Source organism: Stegostoma tigrinum, chromosome 14, assembly GCF_030684315.1.
Source record: "Stegostoma tigrinum isolate sSteTig4 chromosome 14, sSteTig4.hap1, whole genome shotgun sequence".
In the NCBI taxonomy this organism is placed as follows: domain Eukaryota; kingdom Metazoa; phylum Chordata; class Chondrichthyes; order Orectolobiformes; family Stegostomatidae; genus Stegostoma; species Stegostoma tigrinum.
In genome coordinates this window covers 9,369,062-9,391,244 of record NC_081367.1, presented here as the reverse complement: position 1 = coordinate 9,391,244, position 22,183 = coordinate 9,369,062, and the positions used below count along the sequence as shown (strand labels likewise).

At 43.8% G+C, this 22,183-nt stretch overlaps 1 protein-coding gene and 1 long non-coding RNA gene across 3 annotated transcripts in view; one reads left to right on the top strand and one right to left on the bottom strand.

Annotated features, from left to right (window-relative positions):
- The window catches only part of LOC125457820 (uncharacterized), an 86,812-nt gene extending 72,867 nt beyond the window's left edge, over positions 1–13,945 (bottom strand). The window contains exons 1-2 of the long non-coding RNA XR_007248676.1: positions 13,796–13,945; positions 10,715–10,777 (exon numbers count right to left, since the gene is read on the bottom strand). This is a non-coding gene — a long non-coding RNA (uncharacterized LOC125457820). The remainder of the gene's footprint in view (positions 1–10,714; positions 10,778–13,795) is intronic.
- Positions 13,946–14,127: 182 nt separating this feature from the next.
- Positions 14,128–22,183, top strand: part of sned1 (sushi, nidogen and EGF-like domains 1) — a 140,590-nt gene continuing 132,534 nt past the window's right edge. For both annotated transcript variants that reach the window (XM_048542142.2, XM_048542141.2), the window contains exon 1: positions 14,128–14,447. In XM_048542142.2, coding sequence (XP_048398099.1) covers positions 14,238–14,447 — 210 coding nt within the window. In that variant the 5' untranslated portion in view covers positions 14,128–14,237. The remainder of the gene's footprint in view (positions 14,448–22,183) is intronic.

Below are 22,183 nucleotides of genomic sequence, written 5' to 3'. Positions count from 1 at the left end.
ATGAATTATTTCAGTTGGTTGGTCCTTCAGGATCAGTATTCCTTCCCCTCTGGGTCTATGTGTTTTGAGGTGGTTGGATAAGTCCAATATCCAATCAACAGGGAATCTGCCATATATGGAGCCTTCAATTAGAGATAATGCCATTGCATCTCTGGCCTGAGCTGGAAAGGGAAGCATTGACTCAGGTCCTTGTTGATAAACACTATTCAGTTGGTCCTCTCAGAATGCACCTCTCTATTATTTGTTCTTGGGGTGTGAGCGTCACTGGCTGGGTCAAAACTGAGTGCCCATTTGTAATTGCCTGCTGCCTTGAATAACTGCAACCCAAGTTGCTGGTACATCCACAGTCCTGTTGGATAAGGCAACTGTAGGAGGAACGTGCTTGCATTGGAGAGGGTGCAGAGGTGGTTCAACAGATTGTTGCCTGGGCTATTGCAAGTCAGCTATAGAAGGAGGTTAAGTAGGCTGGGTTTATTTTCCTTAGAGCAGAGAAGGGTAATGGGCCAATGGGAAGGGGGCAGGCAGGGGGATGGAAGTGTATCGGATTGTGATGTACAGATTTATGATGAGCATAGACAGGGCAGGAGAAACCTTTCTCAAAAGTGGAAAGGTCATTAACCATGAGACACAGTCTTATGGAAAAGAGCAATAAGTTTACAGGGGATTTGTGGATTTTTTTTTGACCAGAAGGTTGTGGGTGTATGGAACTCTCTGCAGGAAAAGTAGTAAAGGTGGTAATCCTTCAGATAATGAGGCACTGTTTAGATGAACACTTGAAATACCAAAGCATACAAAACTTTGGGCCAAGTGCTGAAAAATGGGAATTGAGTAAATGGGTGTTTGATGACTGGCATAGATACAATGGGCCAACAGGACTTCACTGTGCTGTTAAAAACTCCATGACTCTATGCTCAATCGTAATGGTAAAGTGGGGAATATATTCTGACTGAGAGGTTGTTGATTGTGACTGAATACTATTCTACCACAACGGATGGCCCACAGCACCTCATGGATGCCCAGGTTTGAGTTGGTGGTAGAGCCAGACAGGACGATGGAGAGTATTCTCAATATAAAGGTGGAGTTTTGTTTCCACAACTACTATCCAGTCATCAATCCTACTGATTCTGTCATGGGCAGATGTATCTGCACAGGTAGTTTGATGAGGTCAAGATCAAGTAGGTTTTTCCACCTTGTTGGCTCTCCAATTACCTGCCCCAGAACCTGGCTAGCGTGGCTACTGATCTGCTCTTGTTCATGAACAGTGAAGTTTCTCACCCAAAGTTCACTAGGTCACCCTCAATGCCCTTTCTATGTGTTGGTCAACCAGAGGAGCACCAATTCAATTGAGCGGGCAGTAAGTGGTAACTGGTGGAAGGTTTCCTAGACCATGTTTGATCTAAAACCATGAGACCTCAAGGAGTCTGGTGTCAATGTTGAGATCACCTGCCCACTGGAAACCATTGTGTCACTGCTGCCAAAGGATGTCTTGCCAGTGGAACAGGACATTCCCTGTGATGGTAAAGGTAGTGACTGGGACATCGGTCTGTTCAATATGATTCACTGAGTATGACTATGTCAGGCTGCCACTTGACGAATCTATGCAAGAGTTTTTCCAAATGTGACTTAGGCCCTTTTGAAGGGTCAAAATAATTGGGCGTGTAGTGGTCATTTGCAGGCTGGCTTTGAAATCAGGGCAGGGAGTGCTTGAGCTCGACTGCAATCACCTGTCCTACCTCCCACAGCCAAAACTACCTACCAATGCTCCCAGGGACTAGGATACAGCTGGAACTCAGAGCTGCACACAGCCGAGGTCCTCACTTTAACTGTGGGTGCAAGTACAGGAGAAAAGGAGTGAAGAAAAAATAAATTAAAATGGTTCAGCAGTGTCAGGGTTAACCATTGTTGGTTTATGAAGATCATACAGTGGTAGGAACGTCTGAAAATTGGCATAGTTTATATCTGAATCACATACTGCTGGCTTGTGAACACTTGGCCTCAGGAAAATACCCCTCTGCCCACGGGATCTGTTAGTATGAAGGCGCATGGGAATTGTCTTTGAACCCAGCACCTTGTTCTGACCATTCATACCACCGCTGGTTAAAAATTTCCAGAACACGGGAGACCCAAAACGGTCACTTCTCATTGTTGGCAGGCAGACCAGAATAAGTGATAAACTATACAGGGTTCAAACTACAGATCCATCACTTAACACACAGTCACCAGGAGAAACCTGAGATGGTGGAGAAAGTCGCTGAGCAAATCACTTGATAATTCTTGTATTCGGAAACAAATTCCAACAGAGTCTGTATCAAATTAGTTAGCCTGAGGGACTTGTCACTTCCAGCCGATCCTCAGCCAAATTACTGGGATTCTACTCGATGCGTGATATCTGTGAAAACCCACTGAGGCATTCAAAAGCAAATCCACAACTTCAATTGGCAGCAAAAAGCTTTTCTCTAATCCTGTTTTGAAAGTGCTGAATGAAGTTGGAAGGCGGCGCGGTGGCTCAGTGGTTAGCACTGCAGTCTCACAGCGCCAAGGACCCGGGTTCGATTTCAGCCTCAGGCGACTGTCTGTACAGTTTGCACGTTCTCCTTGTGTCTCCTCAGAGACAGTCCAAAGATGTGTAGGTTAGGTGGATTAATCAAGCTAAATTGCCCTTTGCGTGTAAGCAAGATGGATTTGCCATGGGAAATACGGGGTTAGAGGGATTGGGGTGGGTTTGGACGGGAAGTTCTTTGGAGAGTCAGTGCAAACTGAATGGTCTGCTTCCACGCTGTCGGGATTCCCTGGTCAGGGGGCAATGGAAGTTTCTGCAGGGGGACAGGTTCAGGGTGTCACACTGAATGTTGCTGAGCTAGGTTTTGGATAACAAATTAACATCATGAACTGCAGAGTAGTTTATCCCATTCCCATCCCACAGCTGCTGCAGCCATCGAAACAAGAGCAATTACAAGAACAGGGGCTGCTTCTTAGCTATCTTACTCCATGTCCTGTAAGAGCTGTGCCTAAAAACACAGACTTTTGAAAGGAGCCTTTAAAATTGGATCCTTTAATCATTCTGGGTACTGGGTATACATCAGAGATAGCCCTGCTTCTGGTCACGACTAGATAGACCCAAGATAAACCAAAGACAACAGAGGATTGGTGACAGTAAATTATTGCAAAAAGTCCTAACGCAGTGGTAGATATAGCAAATGCTACAATATACCAGCGGTGGTCAACTGGAAAAATACCACGAGGCTGTAGGAGTGCAGATCTGGCCAGGAGAAGAAAAAGGTGAAGACCCACAATAAAAGAAAAAAGGTTCAAGCAAGTGAGTTAACCACTTGAAGAGAAGAATTGTCTTAAGAAAAGATAGTCAGCAGCTAGAATGTGACTATTGACAAAGAAATACATTAGCTGGTGTGGAAATAGCAAAAAAAAGACAAGCTCAGCACTCCAAAGGCAAAACATCATTCAGAAGCTGGCAAAAAAATGCTGGGGTTAGAGTGTGTACAAGGAAGGGAGAGAGAATCTAACCACACTTAGGAAATGCAGAGTCTTTAGGAAAGGAAACTCTGTAAGGAATGGTGTAAAGCTCCAGGAGATAATGGTTGAGATCCCTAAGGGAAAAGGAAATACGGTGTGCAGAAACCAGAATGGGAAGGCAAGGGAGTGTAAAAGAGAGTTCTCACCTCTCATGACGACCAACTTTAGACACCATGGAGCACAGCCTCAAGGGACAAGGCAGGGCCAGAAATACATTTAGCCCAGAGTTACAGAATGAGGAAGCTCTCCAAATTTATTTAAGCTGAAAACTAGCACATTTAAAGAAATCCAGTTGTAAGAGTCAAGCAGAAGAAATGTCAGGAATAATTAAAGATGTAAAAAAAGTTAGGACTCAAGAAGTTCCGCACCATTCTGGACAAATCAGTTTGCTTGTTCGGCAGCCTATCCAACATCTTCCACATTCACTCCCTTCACCAGCAGTACAGCAGTGTGTACCATCTGCAAGATACATTGTAGTAACTCACCAAAGTTCCTTCAACAGCATCTTTCAGACCCAGGATCTCTATTACCTAGTAGAACGATGACAGCGGATTTACAGCCACCTGTAAGCACCCCCACCAAGGCACACACCATCCCAACTTGGAACTATATCACTGTTCCTTTGCCATTGCTTGGTCAAAATCCTGGGACATCCTCCCTAACAAATCAATACTTACCCACTGCGGACTGCAGTGCTTCATAAAGGATTAATTAACAACCTCAGAAATAGGGTAGCAATGACCATAGTATCATTAAATTTTATCTCCAGTTGGAAGAGGAGAAGAGTGGATGCAAGTCTAATATTTTAAACTAAATAAAGACGATGATCTGAGCATGAATATTCATACAGCAGAAATAAACTGAGGTATGGAGGGGTAGTATTGATCTGGACTAGTAGTCCCAAGGCCCAGATAATGGCTTGGGGTTCAATTCCTACCCATGCCAGTTTGTGGAATTTGATTTCAAAAAGCTGGAAACAAAAGTCTATTGATATCAGATGTTGTCAAAATTCATCCAGTTCACAGATATTCTTTAAGGAAGAAAATCTACGATCTCACCTGGTCTGGCCTACATGTGACAGACTCACAGCAATATAGTTGGCCTTAACTGCCCTCTGACATGGCCTAGCAAGATACTGAGTTATCTCAAACCACTAAAAGTCACAAAAGAAGAGGAACTTGGTGAACTTAGTCTCTAGGGAAATAGTACAGAGCAAACGGATGCAGCTGTAGACTAAAAGTCTCTGGTTCTGGTGGACTTCATCTAAGAATCTCAGATGAGATGGCTAATGAATGGTTATTGGAGTTAATTTTCCAAAATTCCCTTGATTCTGGTAAGATTCAATCAGACTGGAATGTAGTAAATATGACCGCTCTACTCAGGAAAGAATGGAGGCAGAAAACAGAAAATTTCCTCTAGTTCCCTTGATGTTTATTACGGGGATGGCTTTCAAATTGATCATTAAGGATCTTATAGTTGGGGACTTAATGGTAAATTCATGGTAGTCAGGAAGAGTTAGCATAGTTTTGTGAAAGGGAAATCATGTCTAACCAAAGCATTTGAGTTCCTTGAAGAAGTAACGTGCCCTGTGGTTACAGTGGTTAAAGGAGAGCTTGGAGAAATAGTGCACTTGGATTTCCAGAAGGTGCTTCAGAAAGTGATACGTAAAAAGTTATTGCATAAACTAATAGTTTATGGTGTCTGGGACAATATATTAGCAGAGGGAGATTGGCTCACTGTTGGAAAACAGAGAATGCTTCAATAAGTCTTTGTCTGCTTAGCAGGATATGAAAAGGCGTTTTGCATGAGTCTATGCTGGGACCTGGGCTGTTTACAGCTTGTATCAATGACTTAGATGAGAAGACAAAGGCACGCCGCTGTATGTTTGCACTTAACACAGAGATAGTAGGTAAGTATGGAGTGAAGAGGACATTAAGGACAGAGCAGGTAGACATAGATAGGTTGGGTGAATGAGCAAAATCCTCTTAGATGTAGTATAGATGCAGAAGAATGTGAATGTATTCACTTTGGCAGGAAGAATAAAAAGTGCAGAGTATTATGTTAACAGAGAAGGATTTACTATTCCAAAGTGCAGAGGGACTTAGGTTTTCTCATGCAGGAATCACAAAAATCTAGTGTGCAGGTACAGCAAGTAATTTAAAAGGCTAATGGAATTCTATCCTTTACAACAAAAGCAAATGAAGCCTTTCTAGGATACCTGTAATGAACATGTCGTAACGTGAACACAGGTTGGACAGACTGGGCTTGTTTCTAATGGAGTTTAGAAGAGGGAGAGGTGATTCAATTAAGCATGTAATACCTCGAACAGTCTTGAAAAGGTCGGCACAGCAATGATGTTTCCTCTTGAGGGAAAGTCCCAAATTAGGGGACACTGGTTATGAATTAGTAGTTGCCTGTCAGGACTCAGCGGGTTATACAACTTGGGAACTCTCACTTAAGAAGGCAGTGGATTTGGGGGTCATTGAATATTTCTAAGGCAGAAATCGGTAGATTCCTGTTAAACGAGGGAAGCAAAGGTGATTGAGGTTTAGATGGGAACGTAGAATTTGGAACACAAAAACACATCATCGAGGATCCTATTGAATGGTAAAGCAGGCTCAAGATGACGGGTGGCCTATTTCTGCTCCTAATTAATATATTGGAATGCCTGTCTTGCATGTGCTAGCCTTTTGAAAGTGTTATCAAACACATCCCACTTCCTACAGACTAAGGGGGTGGCCATGGGCACCCGCATGGGCCCCAGCTATGCCTGCCTCTTTGTAGGTTACGTGGAACAGTCCCTCTTCCGCACCTACACAGGCCCCAAACCCCACCTCTTCCTCCAGTACATTGATGACTGTATCGGCGCCGCCTCTTGCTCCCCAGAGGAGCTCGACCAGTTCATCCACTTCACCAACACCTTCCACCCCAACCTTCAGTTCACCTGGGCTATCTCCAGCACATCCCTCACCTTCCTGGACCTCTCAGTCTCCATCTCAGGCAACCAGCTTGTAACTGATGTCCATTTCAAGCCCACCGACTCCCACAGCTACCTAGAATACACCTCCTCCCACCCACCCTCCTGCAAAAATTCCATCCCCTATTCCCAATTCCTCCGCCTCCGCCGCATCTGCTCCCACGATAAGACATTCCACTCCCGCACATCCCAGATGTCCAAGTTCTTTAAGGACCGCAACTTTCCCCCCACAGTGATCGAGAACGCCCTTGACCGCGTCTCCCGTATTTCCCGCAACACATCCCTCACACCCCGCCCCCGCCACAACCGCCCCAAGAGGATCCCCCTCGTTCTCACACACCACCCTACCAACCTCCAGATACAACGCATTATCCTCCGACACTTCCGCCATTTACAATCCGACCCCACCACCCAAGACATTTTTCCATCCCCTCCCCTGTCAGCTTTCCGGAGAGACCACTCTCTCCGTGACTCCCTTGTTCGCTCCACACTGCCCTCCAACCCCACCACACCCGGCACCTTCCCCTGCAACCGCAGGAAATGCTACACTTGTCCCCACACCTCCTCCCTCACCCCCATCCCAGGCCCCAAGATGACATTCCATATTAAGCAGAGGTTCACCTCACATCTGCCAATGTGGTATACTGCATCCACTGTACCTGGTGCGGCTTCCTCTACATTGGGGAAACCAAGCGGAGGCTTGGGGACCGCAGAACACCTCCGCTCAGTTCGCAACAAACAACTGCACCTCCCAGTCGCAAACCATTTCCACTCCCCCTCCCATTCTCTAGATGACATGTCCATCGTGGGCCTCCTGCGGTGCCACAGTGGTGCCACCCGAGGGTTGCAGGAACAGCAACTCATATTCCGCCTGGGAACCCTGCGGCCATATGGTGTCGATGTGGACTTCACCAGTTTCGAGATCTCCCCTTCCCCTACTGCATCCCTAAACCAGCCCAGTTCGTCCCCTCCCCCCACTGCACCACACAACCAGCCCAGCTCTTCCCCCCCACCCACTGCATCCCAAAACCAGTCCAACCTGTCTCTGCCTCCCTAACCGGTTCTTCCTCTCACCCATCCCTTCCTCCCACCCCAAGCCGCACCCCCAGCTACCTACTAACCTCATCCCACCTCCTTGACCTGTCCGTCTTCCCTGGACTGACCTATCCCCTCCCTACCTCCCCACCTACACTCTCTCCACCTATCTTCTCTACTCTCCATCTTCGGTCCGCCTCCCCCTCTCTCCCTATTTATTCCAGTTCCCTCTCCCCATCCCCCTCTCTGATGAAGGGTCTAGGCCCAAAACGTCAGCTTTTGTGCTCCTGAGATGCTGCTTGGCCTGCTGTGTTCATCCAGCCTCACATTTTATTATCTTGGAATTCTCCAGCATCTGCAGTTCCCATTATCTCTTCCACTACCCCGTTGTTTTTCCGTTTCGCTGCAATAGTTTCCCTTTTAAGTTTATCATATTCTCCTTTGAAAATTCTGATTAAATCAGTTTCCTCAATCTTTCAGGCAATGCATTCCGGATCACAACAACTGGCTGCACAAAAATATTTCTCCTTATCTTCATTTAGGTTTTTTTGTCAATTATGTTAAACACATGATGTAATATTCCTGGTCTAATCTAATAACACACCCCTTAACAACAGCAGCACCACAGTTGGTTTCCTAGTACGTGTTATGTGCAAAACACTATAACACTCCATCTTTTCCTTTTGCTTCACAGACGTTTACTCTATATATACTGAATCTTACAATGCTACAGTTACAAATTTGTTATCACACTAACACACTCATCCCCAGCCAGAAGGCTATGCATTCAAGGCTTGAATGCATCCAGCCTGGTATTCCCATTACAGCATTAAGGGAGTGCACACCGTGGGAGGTGCTGTCCTTTGGATGAGATTTTAACTCAAGCATTCTCTGACCCTGCAGATGGATACAAAAGATCCCATGGCAGTATTCAAGGAAGGATGGGAATTCATCTTTGATGCCAGTCATTAATATCTCACAATCAGTAGATTAGATAAATTTGCTATTTAGATCCATTGTGGTTGTTGGACCTTGCTGAATGGAAACTGGCTGCTATGTTTTCTGATGTTAATCCAGTGAGCACACATCAGAAATACTGAATTGGTTGGGAGTTGCTTTGGCACATCTTGAGTATATCTAGGGCACTATTCAAGCATGGATTCTTCCTTTACTAACTTCCCCTTTCCACCTCAAACATACAACCAAGAGAGTGGTCAGAGAGTCATAGCCAACTGTATCCTACTATCACCAGACACACTCAATCTCTCGACCAGTGCATAACGGAAAAGTATAAGAAGCAGATACATTTTATCTCTTCTGTTCTTGGCCAATGTACAATCAGTTCAGTTATTTTTCCCAGCTCCAGCCATGGTTAATAAGGTCTAAATTCAGCCCAACTCTGGACCCGTGTCAGGTCCCGCTTCTCTGCGACATTCAGGATCACATCAGGCTCTGCATTTATGTACAACAAAATGTGCATTTACAGAATTCCTTTAATGTAGTAAAATGTCAAGGTAGCTCCTGGGAACCATTATCAAACAAAATTTGGTACAAAGCCACATAAGGTGATATTAGAATAAGTTCCCAGAATCATCGATGAATAAGAAGGTATTGAGGACCAACACAGAAATAGGTAGAAAGCTGTATAAGTTCAGAGAAGGAATTTGAGAGCATAGATCTTTGGCAGCTGAAAGCATAGTCATGAATGATAGCGTGATTACAATCCAGGATGCGCAAAAAAATCTGAATTGGAGGCACTGCTGAGCCTTCGGGCATCTGTGCTCTGTATTTTAATATAAATTCACATTTTCTGCCAAAACAAAACAAACAACATGCTTCAACTAGATACAAAAAACGGTGGAATGAAAGGCCGAGCATCGATTGCAAATCTCTCAAGCATCAGAAGCATCTCCCTTAATTCCTTCATCACAACCGTCTTGTCTACAATCATATCCCTAATAAGCTTAACACTATCACTACCTTCTTCCTTTATTGTACATTGGCTTTCTGTATTGCCACTGCCAGGTTGTCAAGATTGACAGATGTGCAACTTTTTCTTATTAACTTGTGTTAAGCATGACCCCAAGTAGACATCACAAAATATAAATAAAACATTGCAACAGCTGAAATGGCTCAGAAATTTTGAATTGTAAGAAGGCAGCAAAATGACCATATGGGGAAATGTTAACCCCGCAAGCAGTACAGATTCAAAAGAGATACTGAGCCCCACGATGCTGGCTGTGGGAAGGGGTTACTGAGTGTTTGTATGAGGGAGCCAGATTAGCATCAGTAGAGATATAGAAGCAGCGGAGATAACAACAGCAACAGCTTGTACTTATAACATTATAAATGCAACAAAACATCTCGCAGTGCCACAAATGTTGTGACCCATTGAATTAATAATCTATAGTGAACAAGAGTCACTGTTGGTGGGGTGATAAAGTATTATTTTCTGAGAACTTAATCTATTGCAGGATTAAAAAAAGGGAAGTTCTTATTCTTAATGTTTCTTTGTGGTGACAAACAGCTGGAGCGAGCCAAATTTCAGAAACGATTTGGTGTTTTGGGAACTAACAGCAGAGAGGCACTAAAGAGACCCAGATCATTGCAGAGTTATTTCCAACAAATTCCATTCTAACCAGCGTTCAGAAGTTCACCCCACAGCCTCCCATCTCTATCTGGAGACAAGAGGAGACGAGAGCCGAAATGCTCAACCTCACAAGGCATGGAATGCATCAGCAATGCTGAGCTGGCAGCTTCAAAGCAACCACAACAGAGCATCACTGAATCAGAAAAAGCAGGTGTTCTTGGTGGTAGGAGTCTTAGCCTTGGCACCGTGGTTTAAACTTCCTACATTATTCTGTCACTAGTCACCCCTGTCTGCACCATTCAGAGCTTCTGGCACTGAAGCAAGCCTTTAAGGAAGGCAGTGAGGATGAAAGCTCCAACCATCACCCCCGGAAAGCAGCCCTTTGAACATTTTGAACCAAGACTGATGTATTGCCATTGAGTAAGGTGGCTAAATTAAGTGGTGCTTATTACGATCATACAAAAAAAATTCTTATATCAAAGAAAAATGCCTTTTCGGCAGATGCGGATACTCAATAGTTAGTTGATTGTAAACAACATACACATTTTCAACATTTTCACATACTTAGTTATTCTACTTACACCATAGAGTCCTCTCTCCAAAGGCATAATTTCTGTACAGTCTTGATAATTGGTCTGACGCTCCTGTATGAGCACAACATCAACAGGGTGACTACTGATGTAGATTTCTAAGGTTTATAAATCTGTTTCTTTGTAATATTGTACCTTTGGACTACTTACTGAGTCTTCTCACCACTTACAGATTTTCACTTTTTAACGAAATTATCAAATAGTGATTACCCACGTTTTGTAGGATTTTCATGCATTTGGCAGTGAAGGTGGCCTTTTCTGGCTTCTTCTCAGGTAAAATGGATGTTTTGCCACCTTTCACAGTCTAAAACACCAAGCACATTCTTTGGCACAAACTTTCAAATAAAGTATAAACTTTTAAATAAGTACTCTGGCTGTGTCCTTTACAACTCTCCCCAATGAACTCACTGGTTAATTACTGAGTGTCAGACCTTTTAAATCATAAAATCACACAGTACAGAAGAAGCCCTTCAGCCCATCAAGTCTACACTGACTAAAACTACTCTAAATCTACACCGGAAAAGTCTGACTTTCCAGCACATGGCTCATAGCTTTCAATGTTATGACATTTCAAGAACACATCTAAATACTTCTTAAAGGTTGTGAAATTTTCTGTCTCAACAACCCTCCCAGGTACTGCATTCTAAATTCCCACCACCCTCTGGGTGAAAAAAATCTTTCCTCAAATCCCCTCCAAACTTCCTGTCTTTCATCTTGAATTTATGCCACCTCATTGGTCCTTCAAATCTTTAATTTTCCCTGACTTTTCTTCTTCTGTTCGATGCTTGGAGTTAAATTTGCTCATTTTCAACTTAAATTTATTACAAGGCCTTCCCAATTTTATAGCCCAGGTCTGTATCTCTTTTCTGGTCTTTTCGTTGGTCCTTTTGCTGTACCTTATGAAACTTAATGTTGATGGTGGGAATGCTTGCTGTTAGAGGTGAGAACTGTTTTATATATATATTTGTTTGCCTTTCTTTCCTGGTCACTATTCTCTTTTACTTTAGGAATCTCTGACCTTACCACTTAGAGCCTTCCTTTACTCTGTGAACGGTCTCTGTAAGGCCTGTACTTTTCTAAGTATGGCTGGCTTTTTGGTCTTTTCCTAGCCCACCCTCTTATCAGCTTCTGAATGAAATTTAGCCTTTGGAGCCCTTAGTTTGTCTTTTTGCTGCTTCCATTGCTGCTGATGTCTCTCTCTGTCGATAATTGCTTTTAAGCTGCTGATTAACTGTGTGTATATTCTCAGAATAATAATTCACTTAAAATGTTAAACTCACTTGCTTGAGTAATTTTCTTTTCCATGCTGCTGTAGCTCTGCGGTATTTTCCCTAATGACCCCTCTGTTAGCTACTCATGTACTGGCCAGTGAGATGACAGGGAAAGTTGCCAGACTTGCAGAGGACTGTAGGCTGCTCTCCCTGTACAGAGAGATGACTGGCGGTGAGAGTAACCTGAGGGTCATCACATGTAAGGTGAAGTTGAAAAGGCAGGGTGTCCATGGTGAACCTAGCTAGTACAGGAATTGAAGCCGCATTGTTGGTGACACTCTGCATCGCAAACCAGCTAGTGAGCCAACTGAGCTAACCACCCTCAAATGTTTTTGGAAGCCCTGCAAGTGTGCGGCAGGAATGGTCGTTTGAGATAGTTCATGGCCACTGCTGCTCTTTTGATTTTTACTTTGTCTTGGATCTCTCTAGTGATTAGTGTTTGAGGTTACACCACCCAGAGAATCTACAGAAAAGGCACCATTCTTGAATAACAAAAAGTTTTATTGCATGATAGCAATAAGTAAAACTATATTTGGGCAGGCAATAACTACAAGCATTTTCAAAAGCTGGTATAGATGTATCTGCTCCCTCCTAACCCTAGAATAGAACTTCTTGTCTTCACTTATAGAGTGTGTGTGACATCAATAGAATGGAGCCAATGTAGCATGAATATTAACCCTTTCAGAGCCATTATCTTAAGCAACATAGACCACAAAGGTATTGATAAAACAAAAACAGAATAAAAGTCGAGAATAAACTGAAAGCAGGGGATTTAGGAGGAAAGAAATAAGGGGAGAATTATCCAGGAATGATTTGTTCGACTTTTAATTCCATATTTTTATTGGATTCAAATACCACCGTCTGCCATGACAGGATTGGAACACAGGACCCCAGAAATTTATCAGGGTCTAGCGATAGTACCGCCAGACCATTACCTCCCAATTTGGGGTTACCAAATCATGTGGAAGAGATGTAGATAAGCTATCATTTGCTTTTCATTTTTACTTACTTCCCTGTACCGATTTGAATTTTGAGATGTGGGCAATCTATTTATAATACAAATCAGAACACTGAAGTCTATTCAGAAAAGCAGTTGGGATATATGCAGATCAATAGGATTGTGTCTGTTATCTGATCCGAGTCATTGTCTTTAAGCTCACAAAGCCAACGGTTTGGACGCCTCTGCTGAGGGATGTTTACAACAGAACAAGCTGTAGTCTCCCTGTTGGTCAGGGATGACATGCACTGAGATGGAAACCTTCAGTAGCAATACATATCTGCAAATTGCATTATGTAATTCTGTTTCTCTTCCTCCTTACAGTCTGCGTGCACTTCCCAATTTGATCATTCAATGTTTCTATCCTAATCAACTCTTCAATATTTCTTTGCCTCTCAATTCTATTTTTCAAAGTAACTATCCCTCCAAATTCAATATTCTCGTGTTTGTTCATCTTGGCTATCAGTTGTCCTCATGCAGTTGTCTTCTTTCAGGTATTGGGAGAGGATATGTTACACTGGGTCACTAATGGATGTCCTAAATGCAGTTAATAGTTAGATATAAAAATGCTTGGGGTATTTACTGTGTGTCTCGCCTGTGCGGATCTGGGAGCTAGCTCAGGCTAGTTCAGAGATGTGTAATCCATGCGGTACCTGACCTGTGAGCTTTTGACGGGCTGTTTTAGAGGGAGAGCTTTACTCGGCATATAACGTGTGCTGGGAGCTGTGGACCAAACAATGTAGGCGAAGCTTTGTTTTCGGGGAACGATCGATCCGACAGAAACCAGTGAAACCGTTGACTTACATTCGTAGAAGGTGTACTTTGAAGCGTATTTTTCCCCATCACTGGACCGAATTATTCAGCGAAGGTGCCTGAGAGAAAAGGAACGCTTCTCCAAGTTTGCAAAGTTCAACTTTAAGAAAGAAAAGTTTTCTCCTCTTTCTTCACCACCCTCCCACCCGCCAAAAGCAGGGGACAGTGTCGATGATGTTCAGGCTAGGTTCCCGGCGATTGGACAGTTGGGTGCCGGCCTCTCTGTTAGGATTGGAGGTTGGGTTGCCAATTGGGCTAGACGTCAGTTTCATTGGGTGAAAATGATCTGGAGGTGTGTATTCCCTTCGCCCCGCCCTCTCCCCCGGCACTCTAGATGCCGGGACCCCCATAGTACAACACACATACACACACACACACATACATAGACAACTCCTCCAGCTGACACGGGTTGCCTTGCCTGGGACCGTGTAGGATGGAGACGCGGCTCGGAGCGCTGCTGGCGGCCGGGGTTGTGCTGGGGCTGCTGGACGGGATTTCAGGCTTGGTGCCGCTGAGCGACTTCTACCCGTTCGGGCTGGAGCACGGGGACTCGGTCAATGCCAAAGTGGATGATGGAGGCTCGGGGCTGGTGGAGATCTCGCTCGGCTTCCCTTTCTTCGGGGAGAAGCACTCCGGGCTTTACGTGAGTCACACTCCGTTGCATGTTTCGCGAGTAAAGCGTATAACCTCCCACCCGCGACAAACCCCCATCCCCTCTTGGTCCGAACCCAACGGGATGCTTATCTCTCTAGTCCGCACTGTCAACCATCCAGGCAGATAGGTCCAGCAAAAGCACACTGCCCCTCTCCAATGCCCCCCTTCCTCACTCCCATCAGAAGTAAAACTATCCAGTGGCTCCACTCTGCTCGATCATTGGTACCCTGACTGCCCCTTTGAATGCCAGTCCACCGTGCCCGTTGTTTTAAAATTCATTGGACACTCCACCTGCCACTCGTTGCCCCTGGGTTGTGTCAGGCACTACATGTGCTCCAGCATTAACTGGCTGTCGCGTCCAGCACTATACTCTGAACAATATGCCTGGCAGCTAATAGCATTCTGTCTGCCTATTTAAATCCACTGGGCACTCTATCTGCTGTACAAGGTTACTCTTCTTACATCTTTGTAAATCGGGCTTTTAGCCTTCACATTTTCTACACTGAGCATCCTGGCTACACAGTATTTTACACCGTACACTCTGCAATGCATTATACATTGTGTGCTCCGGTTGTTCTGTCTAATGCACTCAGCTTTCCACTGACTCAGTATACACCAGGCAATCTACCTGTCTATTACACACACAGAAGTTACTGGAAGAACCTCAGCAGATCCGGCAGCCTGTGTGAAGAAAAAAATCGGTTAATATTTCAGAACTTCTGAGGAAGGGTCACCGGACCCGAAACGTTAACTCTGATTTTTTTCCTCACAGGAGCTGCCAGACCTACTGAGCTTTTCCAGCAACTTTTTTTTGTTCCTGATTTACAGCATCTGCGGTTCTTTCGGTTTTTACCTACCTGTCCATTATTTCCTCCTGGGTAGACATTGGGAACTTAGCCAATTATTATCAAATTTGAACTCTGCTTTTTATTATTAAACACTGGGCATCAGTGCTGCTCATCATTGTAGACTGGGATTTGTCTATCAGTATTGTGTTTGGCCGGTTTATCTATGTTTTTGTGATATGCTCCACACGCTGCGTGCTCATTATTATACACTGTCATCCACCTGCCTATTATTTTACTCTGGGGTTTCTGCTGTTCATTGTTAAGCCCTCCCTGTGCGCCACATCTTCCCTCAGTACTTGCGACTGGATTAGTGGTGTGCTCACGTTACACTATGCAGTGCTCTACGCTTGTAGCATAAGTATTCAATTCACAGAACGCTCACCAGGTTCTGTAGGTGCCAGAGTTAACCCAGGGGTTGGAATGGTCCTGGCAAGGATCAAACAAGTGAAACAATGGGATGTGGCTTTACAGAGAGATGACTGTATAATCACCTAGCCCAAAGCAAATGATGACAGAATGGTAATAATGTACTGATAGTTTCAAGAATGACAATAACTTGAAATTATATAGCTCCCTTAACATCGAAAAATGCCTCAAAATGCTTAACAAAAGCATTATCAACAAAGTTTTGTTTTTATCACAGAACAAGGTAAGGAAAATGACCCTGCTCAGAAGAGATCAGTTTCATAGACCGTCTTAAAAGTGGAGACAGAGTCCAGAAAGCGCACGCACCAAACAAGGTGTCACAATTGGCGGAGCACCGAGACTGAAAGACTTGCGAAGCTGGAGGACTGTAGAGACAGGGAGAGACAAAGGAAATGGTGATTTGAAAGAAAGTTTGAGGATTTTAAAATTGAGCATTGTCAGCAAGCACAGGAATGATGAGTGAACCAGACTTGGTGCAAGATAAAGGTAGCAGATTTTTTGGATACTTAGTGGTTCACCTAGAGAGGCAAATAGGGGCCAGAAAAATATTATAATCGTCATGGGTAATGGTATACAAGACATGGCTGAGTATCGCAGCAGCAGTTGAGCTGATGCAGGTTAGATTGGATGATTTTATAGCGGTAGAAGTTGGTGGTGTGGCGATGGGATCGGTACGTAATCTTCTTGAGGACGAACACCAACACCAAGGCTGTGAATGTTCTTGTCTTAGTTTTAAATTGTTACCAAGGGGTAGAATGGAAGTGGTTAAGACTGAAGACAGTGGCTTCAGTCTTTCCCGTATTTCATTTGAGAAAATTTCTGTTTATCCAATATTGGACAAAAGGGTGACAAAACAGTGCCAGTGGACAGATCATGGAAGGTGAGAGATAATGGGAACTGCAGATGCTGGAGAATCCAAGATAATAAAGTGTGAGGCTGCATGAACACAGCAGGCCAAGCAGCATCTCAGGAGCACAAAAGCTGACGTTTCGGGCCTAGACCTCTCTGATGAAGGGTCTAGGCCCGAAACATCAGCTTTTGTGCTCCTGAGATGCTGCTTGGCCTGCTGTGTTCATCCAGCTCCACACTATTATCATGGAAGATGAGAGCTGGGTCTCTCTCTCCAGCGTACGGGTAACCTGATGTGTTTTTCATTAACGCCACTGAGGGGCAGTGTTTCGTTATAAAATCAGAAAGGGTCATCCTCAGGTTGGAAGGCAGTGACTAGCGAGCCATTGCAAAGATCAGTGCTTGGCGAACGTTTACAATTTGTATTGATGATTTGGATTTTGTTTTTAATTGTGGGAGGGTGCGGGAATACAATTGTGAGACTTCCAGTATAAAAACTGAAAGTCTATGATCGTCTTTCAGAATTTCTTGACTTCTGAAGAAGTCATTATCGGACGCGAAACATTAATTTTGCTTCTGTCTCCACAGGTGGTGCCACACCTACTGAGTTTCTTCAGCACTTTCTATGTTTACTTCAGATTTTCAGCTTTTACATAATTTGCTTTTACCCAGTTTGCTGACATCACAAAACTAGACGAGAATTGGAGTGGTCTGAATGATGCAAAGAGACTTTGAGGATTTAGACAGACTGTGTGAAGGGGCAAGAACGAAGGGGATGATAATATGGGAAAATATGCAGTTATCCACTTTGGTTAGAGAAACAGAAATGCGCTGTTTGTTTTAAATGATGAGAGTTTTGTGTGCAAAGGAACCTGCGTGTCTTTGTTCTTATGTCAGTGGAAATTAACGTACAGGTATAGCAGACGATTAGGCAAACAAATAGTATTCATGTCTTTATTACAAGACAATTTGAGGACAGCACAGAAACGTTCAACTGCAATTGTCTAAAACTTTGGTTTAGATTGCACCTAGAAGATTGAGTGTAGTTTTGTTCCCACACCTAAGGAAGGATAAAATCATCTTCCAGGAAGAGCATCAGTTGGTAACCAGATTAATCCCTAGGATGGCAGGGATGCCCTAAGAAGAGCAATTGAGGATACTGAGCCCCAGATGCAGAAGAATGAGACGTGACTTCACTGAAGTTTGTAGCATTCTTATGTTTAGGACTGAGTCAGGAATGAATTTCTTGTCCAGAGGGTGGAGGATCTTTGGAATTATTGCACCTGAGAAGGCTCAGACATTGAGCATATTCAAAACAGAGAGCAATAAATTTCTATAGAGTAAGGGTATCAAAAGATAGGAAGGTAGTGCAAGAAAATAACACAGATGTGGAAGATCAGCCAAGATTTAGTTAAATGACAGAGCAGGCTCATGGGGTGAATAACATAGTTCCACTCCTATTTCTTATGTTGCTGAACAGAAGGGATCATTACAGGGTGAGTTTTTTTATGTGTCTCCTGAAATTACACAAGACAGTAAACAAGTGATATCTCTCCAGCAGTGACTTGAGAATGTACCAGGTGTATGCAATATGAATGCTGGCTCATGACAAAGAAACCTCTCTGTGGTTCCTGATAGGAGCTGAGAATAGTTTTCCAGACTCTGGGGATTGGTGAAATCCGAGATGATTAAGGACACGTTCAACTGCTAGTGCAGTATCATGCTGGAGGCTCTCTGACAGTGGCTGAATAAGCTTCCAGGCTTGGCATACCTCATATTGATGCACTAAATATGCACTGATGGTCTCCCAGCTGACCAGGCTGTGAGGTCAGCCAGTTGTTCTAACCGATCTTGCCACGTGTTTTCCAAACTATTTCTCATTGAACTGACCTTTTTGTAGTCTCACCCCCATTTTCCTGCTGCCCCAATAACCCTTGACTCCCTTGTCAATGCAAAAAATGATTTAACTCTGACTTACATAACTTAATTGATCCAGCCTCCACTGCATTCTAGGGAAGAGTGTATCACAAATCTCTGACAGATAAAAATGCCTGTCTTTAAAAAAGAGAACTGTCACTCTTAAACTCCGGGTGCTACTTCTAGTCTCCAAGAAAGATTGATTCCACAGTCATACAATCAGCAACTTGCAGGACATGCTGCATAGCAGGATGTTGAAATAACTCCACAGAGGCCAGTATTCCATCACCAAGTCACTCTTTGTTTATATGTGGAAAGTCCTTGACACTGATCCAGCTCTCTTGGAGCTAGCTCTCAGAAAGAAACAGATTGTCTGATGCTCCTGTTCTTATGAAACCTATGCATGTCCAGCAGCTTTAAGTGGGCATCCACAATGACTAAGAACATTGAGCCCATGTAAGGACCTGCAGACTTGAGGTGTTACCAAGTCCAGGGTTTACCCAGCCCTTCCCATGAATGTGGGGGAGCTTTTGGCAGTAGTGTTTGTCCTGTGGACACTCTGGGCACTGTCCCACCAATGCAGCTGTGCCTGCACCCAGTCCTGACCATCAGGCAGAGGTTTTTGCCAGCTTCCTCATTTGGGAAACCAGTGGTGTGTCTGCCATGGAAGGTGGCGTAATGGCCTCCTAGTCGCTATTCCAACTTGTAATTTTATACCTTACCATTAGAACCAATGCCAAATTCAGCCTGAAGCTTTGGGTGGCAGTGCCTTCTCCTCTTTACAAAGACTGTAGTCTATTATTGTTGTAAATTTACACCTGTAAAGTAAATGCTGAAAATTCCTGACTCCATGTATGACTGCTAAACTTTACTTCTCTATCTAGTCATATATACACTCTGTGTTAAGCAAAGTCCTGGATGCATAAGCTGTTGGGTGATCCTGTCTGTTGGGCTCTTTAGGAGCTAATACAACATCGATGCCACATGGGTAGGCATCACATGTCCATGCCAGACCTTGCTTGGGATCACAGTGTACCAATATCTTAGCAGATGACAGCTGTTTCTTCACTTCCCTAAAAGATATGACTTGACTATGTGACGATTTCTAAAGTTGACCCTTTTTAAAGAGTTGATGCAAAGGTGCCAGGGTGGAGGCCAGGTTATGTAATGAAATTTCGTTAGTTGCTCACCATCAAGGAAAGACTCAAGCTCTGATATAGACACCTTTGATTGTCCTTACTTATCTTCCAATAGGTGCTGCACGTCAGTCATTTGGGGTAATTAGAATACACATCCTTCCCTTCTAAAGTGTACGTTCATCAGGAAGAAAGGTCGAAGGACTCTGTCCAAGTGGTCCATATGCTCCTTGTTGGCTTTCCCTGTAAATAGAATGTGAGTTAGATAAATGACAACCTGGGGCAGATCTTGTAAAATGTTTTCCATTGCCCGCTGAAAAATTGCGCAGCCTGCCGAAACCCCAAATGGCAGTCTCATATACATCGGTGCAAAACCTTGTGTGTATTAATTGTAGCATACTTCCGGGAATCATCATCTATCTGCAATTGCAAGTGTGCATGGCTCATGTCCAGCTTTGTGAAGGATGGCATCCCTGCCAGCTTGCATATAAATCCTCCAAGCAGGGGATTGGGTATTATCCCAGCTGTAAAAAGCAGTTTATTATTTGTTTAAAATCCCCACAAAGGCAAACCGACCCGTTGGGCTTTACAATCAGAATGACTGGTGCTGGCCATTCTTCAAACTGGACTGGTTTGATGATTCCTTCAACGTTTTTGCAAAGATTTATAGCTTGGGTTGTGGATGAGGTTGTAGACATACTGGCTGAGCAAGTGTGTTTGGTTGCAGATGTTTCGTCACCCTGCTAGGTAACATCGTCAGTGCGCTTCCGGCGAAGTGTCAGTGTTCTATTGTGCTTGTTGTTTATATACCTCAGTTTGCTGGGGTGGTTGGTCTTACTTCTGGTTTTGTTTTTCAGTGGTTTGTTCAATGTATTTGTTGATGGACTTCCATTCGGAATGCCAGGCCTCCAGGAATTCCTTGAATTTCTGAAGCAGTGTCCTGACCCAAAACGTCAGCTTTCCTGCTCCTCTAATGCTGTCTGTTTACCCTCAATTTGTGAAGTTTCTGCGCTATAGGTTCTCAATCTAGCCAAGGTCTTGTGCAAACTGAGTTGGAGTTCAGTGTAAATTTCGTGAAAGACTGATTTTGCAATCACTGAAATGGCTGCACCAGTATTGATCTCCATTAGAACTAGGTAACCAATTAACCAGACCTTTGTTTTGATTGATTCTGATTAGATGTTGCTAAGCAATTTAACTGTTCCAAACCAGATAAAGTTAGCCTTTCCTAGGTGTGCACTCTCCCTTGGGATACCAGCCTCTGAGTTGTCTTCCTCGTTTGCTGTCTTGAGTCTGCATATCAGCAGCAACTAGAATGACTTACCAAGATAACAAAGTGTGAAGCTGGATGAACACAGCAGGCCAAGCAGCATCTCAGGAGCACAAAAGATGCTGCTTGGCCTGCTATGTTCATCCAACTTCACACTTTGTTATCTTGGATTCTCCAGCATCTGCAGTTCCCATTATCTCTGAGCAGAATGGCTTACCAGCTGGATCCTGAAGACAATTGGCAAGGCTTGGCTTTGTTTTGGGATTTTGCTGTGGGCTGATGTAGACTATCTCTGATCAGGATATGTACTGAGTGAGGCTAAGCAATCATGTTCCCCAAGTGTAGGCAGCCTGATGAGGGTGTCCCACTTCCATTGGAATACCCTGTAACTCATATACTGCACTTGCTGCATTTTCCAATGATAAAGCCAGTTTTAGTTCCTGTTTGAGGCCCAATTGGGCTTCAGCTCGAGGGCACTTTTGCATGGTTACATCATTAATCCGACATACCAAACGGTCTCTCAGCATCTCATTAATGGCTAAACCAAAGCCTCATGTCTCTGCCAGTCATCTTTATCTGCTCAAAATTCCTGGTATAGATTCCTTTGGACCTTGAATTACCAATTAAAAATGATAGTGTCTCAGAATTAGAGGAGGCTTGGGGTTGGAATATTCCTTAACAAAATCCATCAACTCTTAAAAGGTTTTAGTATCCAGTGCCTCAGGGAAATCAGGCTTCTATTAACTGAAAAAAACTGTCGGTCTACAAGGTTTCTGGAGAATTACTTATTGTTTTCATCTGCCTTAATATCATTTTCCAGAAAAAGTAATGCACACTTTTCATATGTTAGGCCCAGTCATCAATGCAGGATTGAATATGTCAAGCTTTCCAAATAGTGGCATGATGCCAGAAATGCTTACCCCAACTCAAAGACAACTGGTGCAAACAAGTTTCTTCAGAAGTGTGTTTTACTCTCGTCGCCACTGAAATAACTCCCAAGAGGCCAGTATCCCGTCACCTAGTCACCCTTTATTTACATGTGGAGAGTCTTTGACACTGATCCAGTTTCCTCAGAGCCAGGTTGGTACTTGGAGGGGAATTTGGAGGTGGTAATGTTCCCATGTATCTGCTGCCTTTGTCCTTCTGGACAGAAGTGGTCTTGGGTTTTGAAGGTGCTGTCTAAGGATCTTTGATGAATTTGTGGAGTGAATCTTGCAGATAGTACACACTTGCTGCTACTGAGAATTAGAAGTGGATGGAATGGATGTTTGTGGATGTG